Source organism: Manacus vitellinus, unplaced genomic scaffold, assembly GCF_001715985.3.
Source record: "Manacus vitellinus isolate BGI_N305 unplaced genomic scaffold, ASM171598v3 scaffold_5_pilon, whole genome shotgun sequence".
NCBI classification, from domain to species: domain Eukaryota; kingdom Metazoa; phylum Chordata; class Aves; order Passeriformes; family Pipridae; genus Manacus; species Manacus vitellinus.
In genome coordinates this window covers 17,880,290-17,895,910 of record NW_021940682.1, presented here as the reverse complement: position 1 = coordinate 17,895,910, position 15,621 = coordinate 17,880,290, and the positions used below count along the sequence as shown (strand labels likewise).

At 52.6% G+C, this 15,621-nt stretch overlaps 1 protein-coding gene across 1 annotated transcript; it reads left to right on the top strand.

Moving 5' to 3' along the window:
* The first annotated feature begins 10,406 nt into the window (after window positions 1–10,406).
* On the top strand, window positions 10,407–15,109 carry LOC103764679 (tumor necrosis factor receptor superfamily member 13C). The gene is made up of 4 exons (XM_029963422.1): window positions 10,407–10,439; window positions 12,361–12,499; window positions 12,958–13,158; window positions 14,796–15,109. Exons 1-4 carry the CDS (start codon window positions 10,407–10,409, stop codon window positions 15,107–15,109), a joined length of 687 nt encoding a protein of 228 aa, XP_029819282.1.
* The last annotated feature ends 512 nt before the right edge of the window (window positions 15,110–15,621 follow it).

The window sequence follows — 15,621 nt, the reverse complement described above, 5'->3', positions numbered from 1 at the left end:
TGAAATGAGCCACTCTTTCATGTCCTCCACAATTGCTGTAAGACAGGGAGACTTTTCCATCTCCTAGGTCACTCTCCAGTTGACTAATAACTATTGGACTGTGGTAAAATCCCTTTGACCTCGAGTAATTTCGTTGTGTTTTCTTAACTAGTGAAAATGAAACTTTATTTGGTCCACCCAGAATGCTTCGTAGCAACCCACACGTGCTACTGTCCATTCCTGCACCTTCAAACAGATTTTTTTTCCACTGTTATGTTTCAGATGTGGTATTTCTTTCCTTCTACTACTTTCAAAGAAGAAAGATGCTGGTTTTACTTCCTACAGGTGGCTGAATCTCAGCTGGTACAAAATAAAATCTAGTTCCTTAAGAGCAGCATCTTGCTTCACCTTGGGGCAAATATTTTTCTTACTCTTAGGAGAAAGTATTTACTAGAACTGGCAGGGGAAGTGGAGCGTGTCTAAGAATATGACACTGTGTCTCAGGTCCATCATGTTTTACAACCCAAAGTAGTTGGGACACATCTAAAGCTACATCTTCCACTATGTAAATACCTCTAGGAACTGTCAGCTATTAGTTTAGACAGGCCATAACACTGCCCTTACTTCCAGAGAAGACAAGGCAGCTGAGGATATCTTTCATCTTCAGGGGGTAGCCAGGGCTAATATTTGATAAAGGTCTTGTGAAAGTAGTACTTGGATTGGGATCAGAGGCATGGAAGGCCTGAAGCTGAATTAAGGCTAATGACTCAGGTTCTGTTGTGTTCAAACATCACGAAAGAGCTTGCCAAGCTGACTGAAATCTAAACTTACAGAAACATTTTGGAGCTACTTGCTTTCTCTTTTCTCTTTTGCCTCAGTTCCCTATCGCTCTGGAGATTTTCAAAGAGAAATCCCCCTCTGTGGCAAAAGTACCTATAAGCATTGCTGGTTCGACTGTTTCAGTTTGTGGATGTGTTTCTCTTTGTCAGTTATGTCAGCAAAATTAGTGTAAAAGTGATTTAATTAGTATAGAAAACCTCACACCAGTTGCACTTTGGTCATGACTGATTTTTCTTGCATGGAACTGAATGAGGTTGTCGTACAGTCTCTTCTGCTATGATAGGTTGACCCACAGGATTTTACCTTCAGTCCAGTCACTTGAAGAAGATTTTGTATCCTCAGCCTGCTGGGCAAATGGCTCATGGAGGTGCTCTGTGAGAGATTTCAGCACAAATCAGCTTGGTTGGCATTGTCTGTTGGGATTATAGCTCTCGACTACTTCAGGTTTTCCAACGGAAGGGGTTTTTTTCCCTCACTTTGCCACACCAGCAGTTAAATTAGACCAACTTTTAAGCATAAGACATGATATGCTCAGTCTATGCCAACAGGAGAGAAAGTCTGTACTGATACGGCACCCATGGTAATAGATCTCTCTGTCCTGGAACAAAGATCAGAGATAAATCCAGCCCTGGGGATTTATTTGTCCCTTCCAAACCTTGAAATTGGTGGTAGAGGTTTAGATTCAAGGCCACCTCTAATATTTGCTTTGGGGTCTGTTTAAAACTGAATGTCTTTGCTTGCCAAGACCTTTGTTTGAAGGGAGTGGCTGGGTTAGATCAGAAGTGGTGCTCAGCAGCTGTGGTCAAGCTGTAAGAGCTGCTCTCATTGTGACCACTGTCCACATCAGTGATGGACAAGAGGACCCCTGCTCTGCTGCCTGGAGCTGACCTGCAGAGCTGTGGCAGAGGTACCTGCTCTCCTGGCAAAGGCAAGAGAAATGCTTCCTCCTTTGGGGTTTTTAACTTGTCTTGATTTTCCAGGAGCACTGGGCTTTGCTCTGGCTGGATTCCAGCTGCTCTGTTTCCATTCAGCTGGCCCAGATCCCCTGGCAGTCTTATCTGTACTCTGAGTGTTCTCCACTTCCCACCCTAAGCTGGTGTGCAGCATGTTGCTGTGGGCTGCTGAACAACTGCCACTTTCCATTCAGTGGCCAGCTGTCCTTCACTGGTGGGGAAAAGTGATTTATGTGCAAGAGAAAGCAATAGCTGGCACAGCCCAGAGCTGGGAGCCAGAAACACTGGGTTCGTTTCACCTCTGTGGCTGACTTCTAGCATGACCCTGGGCACGCTTTGTGTCAAAAATTCACTGTGCCTCACTTGCTCTGCCTCTATAGTAGGAGCTGTCTCCACCGAGGGGGTGTAATGAGGGCAAATTGACATTGCTTTGGGGTCGAAAATCTGGAATTGAGTGGAAACATTCAGAAGTAACCATTTTTTCTTATTCAGCAGAGTTTGACTTTTACCTAAGTTCTGTGGGGGAGAGTTTGGTGGGACCTACCTGCTGGGCACCTCCTGAGATTGGCTGTGTTTTGTGCTGCTTACATGCCTGACTCTGCTGCAGGGAGGCTGCCTGAAACTGAGCTGTGATCCTTCTCAGAAGGCACTGCGGCATGGTTGGGTTTTGTTGTGAACTGGAACGAAACCACCCTCTGAAATGCTGAAATTCCCTGCACAATTCAATTATCCTTGAATTGGCCAGTGGGAGAAATTAAATTCTCTGGATCTCTTCCTCATTGTTAAATATTAATACAGCACAGCGATGCCAGGCAGGATGGCATCCCCTCGGGTCAGCTCTGTGCAGGAGGGGCTGTCTTGGCTGTGAAGAACCGGTGAGCGAGAGAGGTCGGGCACAGGGGACTTCGGAGTGATGTGACTTGCTCAGACTCCTTGGCAGCTGAGTCGTGTGGGCTCCTGGCCCATGCTGGGCCACGTTTCCTTTGCCACAGGCTCCTTGTGTGAGAGCTGACACGTGCCACGATGCTGACATCCCTCATCCCCTCGAGCTTACCATGTGGTGGGGCATTTTGAGAGGAGCCAGGAAAGGCACCGTGCCCATCCTCCCCCTCCCTCCACTCACCCCCCCGCCGCCTCCTTTGCCGAGGGAAGTCAGCGGTGTGTGAAAGAGAGCCCATGTTTTACATACGTGCAGGCTGCCTCCTCGCCGCGGCCCAGGTGCAGCTGTGGGCAGGGTGCAAGAGCCCCGTGGGCTCTCTGCGTCATGGGAAGGAGCGCCGAGGTGGGGCAAGGACAAAAACAATGAGAGAGAACACCTCCCCTTGGGAAACTCGGCCCTGGTGCGCAGGGGCTTCTCTATCCTCTGGATCCCACCACTCTCTTGACACTACAACAAGCAGTGCCAGGGCCAGCTGAAGCACCTGTGCTCAGGCACACCGGAAAAACCTAAAAATCCCAGCTACCATTAAACATGCTAAGGAGGCTTTCCCTGTTTTCTGGGGAGTATTTTCCTTTTCTGTCTTACTGTGGAAGTTCTCTGGCCCAGCTCTGTGCTCACCCTGCAGTGACAGGGTGATGGTGCCATGCTGCAACTGAGCCTGCCTTGCTCCTACCCTGTGCTGGAGTTGTTGAAACACCTTGTGTGTTTGTTGAGGGTTGGCAGTCCTTGAAGCGCTATTGTTGTCTGCACTGGTCAGCTCAAAGCTCTCTTGAACCTCTGTGCTGGCCATTCTCCTAGGTTTGACAGCAGCGTTGGCATTGCCCACATTCAATTTTTGGGCCCCACTGCTGTTCTTTTTCTTGCTCTTCCAGAGATCACAGATGTGAAGCCAGGGCTGCATTTGGCTCAGCTCAGTACGTAACAATCTGTGGCTCGTGCAGCAGTGGAGCATCTCTCTTCAATGCAACGCACCAGCATCAACTAATTAATCCTCATTCCTCCATGGGACTAAGGGGTGACTCAGTGCCTCATGCTGTTATCCTGAGCAGCAGAGGATCAAAGGCGTTGGAGCTGGGGAAGCCCTGGGATAGCACAATGTCACTCTGTGCCTGCACACCAGGTATCTGTAAAGGCTCAGTCTTGCCCACTTATCTTCAGGGCTCCTTTTTAGCCATGCAGGGGACTGAAAGCTCTACGATCTTAGAGACAGGGCTGGAGCTGCCTTTGCCTCACTCTTCAGGGAATGTTTTTACTACTTGATGTTCCCTTTTTACCTTTTTCTTCATTACAACCCAACTTGGCCATCCTGAGCCATTCTTCCTTCTGACCTATAGGTCCTTCATGCCTCCCTGGCATCGCCCGTGTATGTGTCTGGGTGAGAGGCAGAGCAGGGAGGCTTAGGCACTTTCACAATAGAGCTGCGGTGGTGCTGCAGATCCCTCTTGGGCTTTGTGACCCTCAACAAGCTGCATGCCAGGCTGTTCCAGCATGGCACGGTGGCCCTGAAGAAGTACAAACAAACCCACCGCCTGGCCCTGGCACCCATAGTACTGCTGCATGAGTTGCTCCCTGGGAAGGGGAGTTGCTTGCACGCAGATGTTGCATAATACAGATGTAGTTCAAGCACAAGTTTGCAGGCTGGGAAGTGTTTGCCTGGCCCATGGGGAAGAGAAAAACCCTCCAGAATGAGGACTGCTGCACTGCATCCTCTGCTCTCTGTTAGGAAGGAGATGAAACACGAAGCGTGTGCTTTCTTCAAAACCTGGGTCTCCCCTCTTACCCAGGTTGCACGTGGAGCATCACCTGTGTGAGTCCCCTCTGAGTGTGCATGAGCTGTGCTTTGGCTGAGCTCAGCCACTGAATGGGACTAATACGTAGTGATGGTGTCCTATAAATTATATAGTCGGAATGTTCACCATCTGCTCTGCACTGAAAGCTGAGTGTGATTGAGACCTTCCCCACTTCCCAAAGCTTGACTCTCTTGCCAAGCTTGAAGTGTGTGTGTGTATTTACTGTAAGTGGTTCTGATTGAATCAGGTAAAGAGAGAATTTTTTAAGCAGGCTGCAATGTTCCCTGCACCCAAACTGAGAGCTGAAGCAGAAGCCACCATTCTATTATGAGGCGATGAGTAAAAGTGAGTCTGATTTCATGTTAATTAGGTTCTTTGGGGACTGAATCTTGATTGCAGTGGTCATATCAAAGATTTAAAATAGTAATGCAAAAAGCAAAGGAAACCCCACAGTGATTCATATAAGAAGAGGAAATAAAGACAGTCATGGAGGAAGAAGGAGTTTGAGGGGGCTTGAATTGCTCTGCTGCCCAAAAGCAGGAGGGGATTTGAATCAGATTATCCTCATTAGATGTCTCTTTAAAGCATCATCAAGCCAGATGAATGGTCTGGGGGAGAGCTTGCAGGCATGGTGGCTGTGATTATCACTAGGGATTTACAGTCCTAGTTATCTAGCTTAGAGACAAGATTATTAGGGGGTATAAAGCTGTTCCTGCCCTCAGCTTCTAATGTGCATTTTTAGGTTGGATGATGGGAGATGCTATGTTGCTGTATGGTCCCTCAGAAGCCTGCCGGCATCCCCTGGTGGTCCAGCCCTCTGCAGTGCTGTGGGTGCAGCATGGAAGGGGAAGAAAAGTATGAGCCAGGGACCTGTGCTGGCCAGATGTTCCATGGGGATGGACAGCCAGCTTCCCTGTGGGCTGGGGCAGAGGGCAAGACCTCCCCTGTAGGTGCTTACACTGAGATAGGAAATGGGGAAGAGGATCTTGGAAGAGGGATTATGTCCATCTGCCTTAGCAGAACCATTCGCTTCCCACAGCATCTCCCTTTCTGTGACAGCCTGTGCCAGTGCAACACATCCTTCCAGCCAGAGCCGAGGCCCCAAAGGCTCAGAAGTCAGTGTGGCTGTTACAGAAGGAGTGCCTGCAAGCTGTGGGGAGGGCTGTCCCTTTGAAAGGGAATCAATGGACTTTGCCCACAGATTTCTTGGAGTCCATCTGCAGGGATGATGAATACAGGGCTGCTGGCAGTCACTCTCCACCTCCTCAGTCCTGCAGCTGCAGCAGCTCCTCATCCTCCCCTTTATGTCCCTCCCAACCCCATATGTTGTACCCCTGTTGCTTCTCTGGGCTTTGGCAGGATGGCCAAGATGTCGCACCCAGATGCCAGCCAGAAGAGGAGGGGCAGGGGCCAAATACACCTGTCAGTTCTCTCCTAACATTGCATTCTTAATGTGCTCATGGAAATTCATTATTCTGCACTCAAGCCTGTGCGAATAAAATCACTCAGGCTTTTTTACACCAGGCTGGTACCTAAAGGTCCATGGGAAGCTGGAGAATGTTGTGGAGGTACTGGGACAAGCATGGTGATGCCACTGCAGCCTAATCAAACACATCTGAGTGCTTTGGGTGGCAAGGGAGGAGAGGAGCGGCTGTCAGCCCGAGCCCTGCAGCCGGCAGCATGGCATTGAAGAGGTTGCTGCTGCAGGCACCCGACCGGCTGTGGGGCCTGCCTTGGCTCAAAGGAAATGTGCTTCCTTGCTTCTCATCCTGGATTGGGGCTTCACTCATGTGTAAACATGTGCCGCTCCTTCCTCCTGCAGCACTGCAGTCCCTCTCAATGCTGTGGGACTGAAACTAGCTGGAGTTTGGCAGCTGAGGGACCAAGCAGCCTACAGTCAAAATACCACTGCTCCCTAGGGTCAGCTGCTCATGGGGAATTGTCCAGTGGTCACAAATGGAGTAGTCGGAGCTTCTCAGTGGTGGAGGTGAGGGAGGCTGGTCTTGAATCTACTGCCTCTTCCTGTGCCCAGGGTGGCAGGAGGCTGCAGGGCAGCCCCAGGGACTCACAGGGACCTGTTTGTAGAACAGGGGGTTGGTACTGGAAACCACACAGTCTCTTGTACCCTTACTCCTGCTTAAATTGTTGCAATCTACAGGTGCCACCGGAGTTTTGGGGGAGGAGGTGTACTCTGTTTCCCATTTGAGCCATGCTTTTAGTTATCCAGGCATGCTGCTGGTTTTGAGTATCTCCATTAGGAAGGCTCCTGTGTCAGTGCTCAGCAGCATGGCTGTGGAGAGCGGTGCTGGGGCTGGGCTGCCATCTATGGGGTGTTATTTCTGTATGGGGAAGGGGGTGGTTGTACAACAGTCAGTAGATTAAGTTGCAACAGATCATTACAATCAGGAAAAATGTCATTTATTCTGTGGTGGAATTTCATGCAAGACTCTCTGTATTTTCTCAGGTTGCCTTCTTGTTCAAATGTATTCACCAAACTATTCCCATGTGTGAGCTGGAGCTGCAGCTCTCCTGCAAGCAACTCATTACAATGAAGCATTGTGCAAAGTGTAATCAGGGCTGGTTAGCTTAGTTTTGACCTCCAGGCTGACCGAAGCAATGTCCTGTCCTTTGCTGCTGGAGCAAGCTGCAAAGTGCGAGGGCTCCTCACCTTCAGCAGGCTTTGATTTTTAGCTCTGAAGTCATCTGCTGGAGATTCATGCCTTTAGAGTGCAGTGGTGGGGCTCCCCACTGTCAGTGCTGGGGAGATTTCTGCCCCAGTGTAGGGATGCCTGATCTGGCTGAACCCACCTGTTCAGAGGTTTGAACTCTGGTAGCACATCGCCCTCAGCCACTGACTGGTTTCTGTTTCGGTGCTGGAGGTGCTGCCTGGCCCTGCCACAGCACGTGAACACTCCCTATGACCAGCCACAGGCAAAACTGGGGGGGGGGGGCACTTGGCCTCCCCCCAGTCACCCAAGGGGATCAGGGCAAGATCCCACCTCTCCTCAGGATGAAGATGGGAGTAGCATCCCTGCTGCAGGCAGAACAGGAAGGGGTTTGTGTACTGTTTGCTCACAGGGATATCCAGGCAGAAGAGCCAGGCTCAGCTAACAGCGTGTTGCTCATGACATGGATGGGCTTGCTAGAGCTGGGGTGGTGTCAGGGACCCAAGCCTTGCTAAGAGTCCCACCACACTCTGCAGAACAACAAGAGCAGCCAACACATTGCCTGGAAACACTCCTCGCTCCTCCCCACCACCCCTGGAAGGGGAGATCAAGGGCTCAGCTCCCCCAGGGCTGGATCAAGGAAGTGAAATTTCCCCCATGTCCTCTGCATTGCTGTGTCCCCTTGGGCTCTGTGGAGTAGGAAGGGGTAGTGGGCAGAGGGAGTTTGAGCTCAGGCAGTGTTGACCCACCACTCTGTAACCCCAGAAGGTTCTTCAACAGGCAGCTCACTGAGAAGCCTAATTTGAGTGTTCAAGGACAAGGTCCAAGAACACCTGGCCATTTTTCCTTAGCCTCATGGACAAGCACAGTTCCAGGGACATGTAAACAAGGAGGAGGGAGACAAATGACATTCAGCAGAGTGGGGCACTTCCCCACACCAAACTCCCCATGCTGGGGGTTGAGCAGTGTCACAAAACCCCTTGATAAGAAACGGAGCACCTACAAAAGGGTCTAGGTGTTAGGGTGATTATGAATGTCTTGAAACCTTTGCTTTCCCACATTCTTCCTAAAATCTGCTTGGATTTCCCAGCCACTTTCCCAGCTGGCTTTGAGAAGGCAGAGCAAAGTGGGGTTGGGCCATGCTGGGGCATCCCAGCGGACCCAGAGGAGATTTATGCTGGAGCTCTGAGAAACCTGCTCCTAAGACCATAGTGGGACTTTTTAGAAAGGGATGTTTCCCACCAGCCAGCACAGAGGTGTTGGGAAGGGGTGTGTGGATGAGATGCCAAATGGGCTTTGGCAGTTGGCTCCAGCCAAAGCGTTCTTGTGGCACCATCTGGATGTGGGGGAGATGTCAGGCTGTGCTGAGATGTTCCCAAGGCATTGGGTGCATCCTGTCAGAGGTTTGTCCTGGGGTAAGTGGGTCTGCTCAGTAAACACCTCACAGCTTTTCTGATAGACAAACCCTTGGGTTTCCGGTGTGCACGAGCACAAGGTGAACTTTCGGTGGATATTTTCTGCTACGAACGGTTTTGCAAGTGCATGCGTGAGTCACTTCGCCCGCCCCTGACACCAGAGGAACCGCTCACACGAGTCTAGTCACTCATGTGTGCACAAGCACTCTCAGGACACTGCCACCCATCCACACTCCTGGATCACCAGTACTGCCATGCCCACTTCAGGGATCCCAGCAGCCAAAGCCAGCCCTCCTTGTGTGGGACGGGAGCAAACAGCACTGGAAATCGAGCTCTCCAAGTCTGCTATTAAGACATAATTCTTAAATCGCTTGTTTGATATCTTTTCTGGTTTATTTGTTTAATAAAAGCACTTAGTTAGCCAGAGACCCAGGCTCCTGGGGCTTTCATTTCTCTGCAGAGAAGATAAGAGGAGCACATTTCCTTATCCAGTGAGTCATTTTTTCTGCTCTTTAATTATGCATTTGTGCGACTATCAAGCATATTCAGCTCTGAGATGCAAACAGTTCAAACTAGTCACCAAGCTTCAACTTTTGCTATTCCAGAGATGATCAACCACAGTTACAAAGAGCAGGAGAGGCAAAGATGGGGGAGGCAAAGAGTGGAGTGGCCGATGCCCAGAGCCTGGGCCGTGCTTGTGAGCAGGCACACACGTGAGTGCTGCTGGGATAGTCAGCACTGATTTTCTCCATGAGTAAGTGTTATCATGTGGCCCCGGAGGAGGTGGACAGGCTGGCAAGAGGGCACAGAAGACCTGTAGAGCATGATAAAGAGGGCTGAGAAAATGGGGGAAACAGGGAAAGGTCAATAGCAGCAATGAGGCTGCAACATCCTTTCACATAGCAGGACCTGGGAGCACTTTATTCACAGGAGGACATGACGGCTGCCATTCATGGGCTCCCCACCATGCCTTTGCAGCTTCAAGTTTTCATTCCATGTACTGAAATGGGAGCCAAATGAACTTTATTGTAAACTTCACCCTCCACATCAAAAGCAATGTGTAGGTTACTTGATTTGGGCTTTCCCTGGTGAGCGTATTTGGGGGGGTGACAGTTAATCTGTAAGCGTGGTACAACAAATGTTGGGAACCATTTCCCACCCTGCAATTTAAGCCAAGCAGGGAGGAGAAAGGGGAGGAAGAGAGGCAGGGTGACAGTCCAATGATGGGAATAGGGGCTGGGGGTCACTGAGAGATGATTGACATGAGGGAAGCACAGTGGGGGCATTTGATGGGGGAGGGCAGGAGGGGAATGATGGAGGAGCATACCCCTTCAGGAAAAGGAGACTAGTAGGTGGAAACACCCCAGACCAAGAGAAACAGTAAAGCCTTTGGAGCAGGGAGGTAGTTTTGGTGCAGGTATCCTGACAGAGCAGCACTGGAGATTTTGTGGGGATCTTCCGCCTCCACGCATGGCTCCAGCCCCACCAGCCCACAAGGCAAGGTGTTTTCTAGGCCCCAGTCCCTACCCTTACACTCCTGCAAGCTGCCTTCTGGGGACAGTTCGGATTCTGGGCGCCTTCTCCTTGCCAGGGCTCTCCACTGTGAAGTTTAGATGTGGACTGGAGCAAGCCTTGGCTTTTCTTTTTCTCCCTGCTGTTGGTTGTGGCACTGCATCACAGGTTTCCATCCCCTGGAGCTGCCCTGGGTCCAGCGCCCTGCTGCTGGACATATGTCCCTCTGACTCCCATGTCTGTACCCTAGCCTTGCTTCTTGCTTGGGATGCACAACAGGCAGAGAGACAGCTGAAGTGGTATATGGAGAGATGTCCTACTATTTGACCCAGTCCCCCTGGCAAGTATGAGCAGGGGTGAGTGCAGCCTGTTCAGGGCTTTAAGTATCAAGGCAGAGGGTGCCAAGCTGACATTCGTGGCTTCAGAGCTGGGAGCCATGCTGAGAGAGGAAAGTGCTTGGTGTGTCCCCACTTGCTTGGGGAGTTGTATTTTGACTAAGATGGAGCAGAAATAACTGAGCCACAGGCACAAGGATGATGGCTGGGCTCTCACAGCTCCTCTGTGGAGCTTGCAGCACCCTGGGCTTGGCAGAGCCATCCCTGCTGGCATGGTACAGGGGTGATGGAGCAAGTCTCTGGGCACACCAGCTGGAAGTGAAATCATGGCAAACGGGGAACTGGCGGGGAGCTACCAGATTTTGGTTGGGACTTTGGCTTGTCTGCAGCCCCACCACGCTCTGTGGGGAGGGCTGAGACTGTGCTGGGGCCACTTCGGCACTGCTCTGGTGCAAGCCACCCTCTGGGGATGCTGCTGTCAGGGAGGGAGATGTGCTGTGGTGCAGCTCCTGCTGTGCAGGGCATGGGATACTGAAGAACTGCACTTGAGCTGAGATCTACTGTAGGGAGCTGGTGACTGCATCCCATCTGGGACTTCAGGACGTGGGATGTGGAGGCTGTGGGCTCAGCTTGCCCAGCAGTCACTGGAGAGGGGAAGGCACATCCAGGGACCAAGCTTTCTGGCCTGTCTCAGAGGACCTCAGTTGCCCAGTGGGGACACCTGGTACTCTGTCAGCTTGAGCCAGAGCACCCTTTGGATTTTCTCCTCCTCTTCTCCCAGCCTTGGTCCTGGACAGTGAGTGGCAGAGGCATCACTAGAAAGAGCCCAAAGGCTGTAGCTGCTGGAAGAATGTGACTCCAACAATAAAACCCTATCAGGGATCTCTTGGCTAGGACAGAACACTTCCTTTAGCTGAGACCCAGCCAGCAACTGTGGCTGGCCCCTTTCTTTCCTACAGAGTGAAGAAAAAGAGGATGTGACTTTTGTTTGGTAGCAATGGAGGAGAGCCACCCACAGCACTGAAATCCACAGATCTCAAGCATCGGGGTTTGATGTGTGGGTACTGGCAGCAGGACATTTTCCTGCTCCTGATTAGGAGCATCTAAGACCATTAAGGGTGTTTTTAGTCCCTTCCAATGGTTTGGGGACCAGACTTGTTTGGTGTGACCTGCTTTGCCCATGCCCTGGGCAGTTACTGAGCAGAGCCAGATCTGAGCCCTGGAGAGTGAGACATGGTGCTGAGGAGCCATGTGTCTAGGTCTGTGATGGAGAGGATGGGGAGAGCAAGGTGGGGGAGAGCACAATCGTTAGTAGGGGTGGAGAACACACAGCAGTTGGCCTGTCCACATAGCAGTCCCTGACAGGCCATATCCTGGGGGCAGTGGGAGCTTTTAAAAGGGGAGATGTTAGTGCCCCTGCACTCTTTTCTTCTCTGGTCCTTTTATGCATTTTCCATTCAAGCCAGTCTGTGGCCCTGGGATGGGGTCTTGTAAAGATCCAGGCACAGGAAAGCCTCCTGTAGACACTGGAGGAAGCTGAGGGTGCTTTTCACTGACATCAAGGGAGGGTGCAGGCTGGGGATTGTGCCTGTGGGCAGGGGAAGAGTAAGGATCAAGAAGGTCAGGCAGGGGCACCATATCACCAGGTACAAGGTGCTGCGTGGCTGAGGCACATGAGGGGCTGTGAGGATTTCGGAAGCATATTTTGGAGGAGAGGGGTAGTTTGAGGGCACGTTTGCACAGGCAGGCAGGGGTAGGGCTTGAGCGCTTGCTCTCCTCCTCCCCGTGAAGATCCGCCCCAGGCCAAGTACAGCGATTGTGAGCCCCAAGGGAGACGACGCATCTTGACAGACTGTATCTCCCTCTGCCACGGGGCCCGGGGCGCCGCGATTTCACACTCGGGCGGCCCTGTCACTGCCGCGCCATTCAGGAGCTGGGCTCTCACTCCCACTCGGCCATGTCCTCATCAGGAAAAGCTGCCATTGCCTCCTCCTGCCTCTCCTTCGAGTGCTTCGACACCCTGACCAAGTCATGCATCAAGTGCTCCGAGTTGTACAAGGACAACACAAGTAAGGGGACAAGGGCAGCTGGGGTTCTATCTTCCCAGGGATGGGCGGTGGTGGGTGAAGGAGGCTGGGGACACCCCAAGGGTGGGTAGATGGAGGGCACCTTCTCCTGAGGATGGCTATGGAGGTGGCAATAGAGGATGGAGCACTGCCTTCACCTGGAGGAGGAGAGAGGAAGAAGGCAACCAGTTCCAGGGAAAGGGACATGGAGGGAAAGGGAGAAGCTAGATGATCCAGCCTGGTGTGGGGGTCACAGCCTTCCTGATCACAGGCAGGAAGACAGGATGCCCTCATCTTCTACCCTCCAGGAATGGCAGGGCATGGGATAAGGGTCCTGTCAAGCAGGGACACATTTCGTTGCAGGTGGGTAGCAGTGAAGTGCCACTGTCCTTCCGTGCCACCGCAGCCCCAGGGTTGACCGGTCGGGTGGGAAACACTGCTGTCCTCCTTTCCACCCCCAGCTCTCCCCCTCCTGACACTGCTGGCATCTCACCCCACAGCAGAGCCCACCCTGGCACCCACCCTGACCAGCACTTTCCTGATCTTCGGGGTCCCGGTGGCAGTGGTGTTCATCCTGATTCTGGCTGCTCTCTGCGGCTTCCTGGCCTGTAAGGTGGGAAAGTGGAGGAGGAAGAGGAAAGCGGCAGACGAAGAGGCCAAAGGTAGGGGACCTTTTTTTCTCCCTCTCACAGTACCCTGAGGACCTGGGAGCATTTGGGATCACTTGCTGCCAGCTTCCCTGAGGCACATCCCTGTCGAGGCTTGCTCTTCTGCCTTGACATCAGCTTCACAGGCATCCCAGGACGTTTTGGGGCAGCTGAGTCACCACCTGAGGCACGGTGTTCTGTTCCCTGAGAAACTATGCATGTGCCTGACTGCCAGGGCAACACTGCCAAGCCATCCCTCCCTTTGCCAGGTCTCCCTGGTGCCTTCACTTGCTTAGAGCATCTGCTGGCACCATCTCTTCTCCACAGGGGACATGTACAGAGCACTGGTGAGGAGTTCTGTGAGCTCACTGATGAGAGCCCTCTCCCCCAGTAGCCAGAGGGCCATGGATGGAGCGGGGGTTGTGGAGGCAGTGGTGGACATCTGGTGACAGCTCCAGGAGCAGCCTCTCCCTGTGGCACTGCAATGGGTGTCCTGTGTTGACTGCCCAGCTTGTTTTTCCTGCTTGGGATGCCCAGTGTCCTCCAACATGCACCTCAAAGACACTAATGGGGTGTCAGAGCCAGCTCCATTGACAGGACACTGCAGCACTGCACAGGGTCAACCAGTGCATCAAAAATAGGGATCAGGGGCCAGGGATGAGGCTGAGCATTTCCTGGCAGAGGTACTCACAGAATAGTAAATCCACAGTGCCCCACGATGGCCCGTTTTGTTGGGGTGGCTGTTTCCTCCCTTGAGGGTCTCTGCACTGGTGCCGACTCAGCCCTGGGCACTCTTCTCAGAAAGGATCTTTCCTGGCTTCACTCCTCCCCATTCCCGGGCAGGGGGTATAGCTACCTGGGACCCTCATGAAGTATGGCTCCCTGGGACCCTCGATCTCCGGGCTGCCTCTGGGAGATGCTGGCACCCACCACTGCCCCAACATCCGGATTGGTGTCCATGGGGGGACAGCAGGGCTAGGGGCAGCTGGTCCTTGTACCCTGGCTTGCCTGCACACTTCTGGCAGTGCTGGCTGGTGACTCAGACCAGGGGGACATTACCCGGGGCTTTTCTGCCATGCGACAGCCCGTGACGCACATGCCTAGGAAAAATACCGAGAACAAAAGAGGAGGGAGAAATCCAGTGGCAAGAGAGATCTGGCTATGATGGAGAGTGTTGGAGGCACTGCTTGGATAGTCCCCTGCTGCATGCCCTGGTCCTCGCCCCCTTTGCCCCCCAAGGCTGCACCACAGCAAGCCCACTGCTGCGGCACTGGATGTGTGGAAAGTGTCAGGAGGCTTGGGGCTGGAGGCACACGCCTGCATTCAAAGTGTGTAAACAAGTCTATTTTTAAGCAGGAGGCAGTCAGGGAGGGCGAGCCGCCATGGGCTGGGCTGCTCTGCTGCTGGCAGGGGTTAATGAGAGGGCTTGAAGTGGAAGTGCAAATTTCTGCCCTTCCCTGTTGTCTTTTAGGGGGGAAAAAGCCCATCAGTTGTAAGCAATATCAACCCTGCAGCAGGAGAGGTGGGGTGGGGACCTTGCAGGCTCCTCCTGTTCCAGCCCCATCTTTCCCCCAGGGACAGGGTCCTCTCCCTGGGACCTGCCTGACCCCACTTTGTGAGCCCAGTAACCCCCTTTTCTTGTCCCCTCCCAGCAAACATGGACACTGCCAGCCCCCTACCCAGCCAAGACCCTGCCATGCCAGAGGGAGATGGTGCCCTGGACCCAGAACTATGCTTGCACCTTGATGGGGGCCTGAAGATGCTGGGGCCACCCGAGAAAGCTAGGGCAAAGAGGAGGCCATGCTGCCAGGGCAATGCTGATGGTGACATCATTCTGCTCTCCACTGTGTACCCCCGGCATGAGGAATGCAACCACAGCTTCCCACTACCTGCCACTGAGCTGGGGGCCACAGCCCTGGTCACCACCAAAACCACCCAGAACTGCGCCAGAGAGGAGCGAGTCTGAGAGAGGGGAAATGGGGCTGGAGTGTTCCAGCTGTTCCCTGTGGAGACCCACAGCCTGTTCCTGGGACGAGCGAAGCCTTCTGTGGGCATGAGCTCTCTGAGGTCCAGGTTTTGCTCTGAGCAAGATCAGCCTTGTAAGATGACTGTTCTTTTCCACTTTCCCGTTTGTGCTGAATCCCAAGTCACACTGTAAGCGCTGGAAGAAGCCAAAGTGGACCACACCGAATTGCAGTGAACTACTGACAGCTGCCATGGCTCAACTGTTAGGAGAAGGCAGAGGAGACACAACCAGTGAGGATGGAGCATGGCAGGGACTGCTGTGCCATTTGCAAGGCTGCCATTGTGCCAGGATAGGTCTGCTGTTGGATGGGCAACTTATGAAAACATGGAGCTGGAATAGCAGAAACATCAGGAGAAAAGGAAGATGGAGATGGAAGCAGGGAGTTACATTAGGACCAAATGCCACACCACAGTAGCTCCATTTTTGCTGCTGACCTCAATAGAAGTAGACTC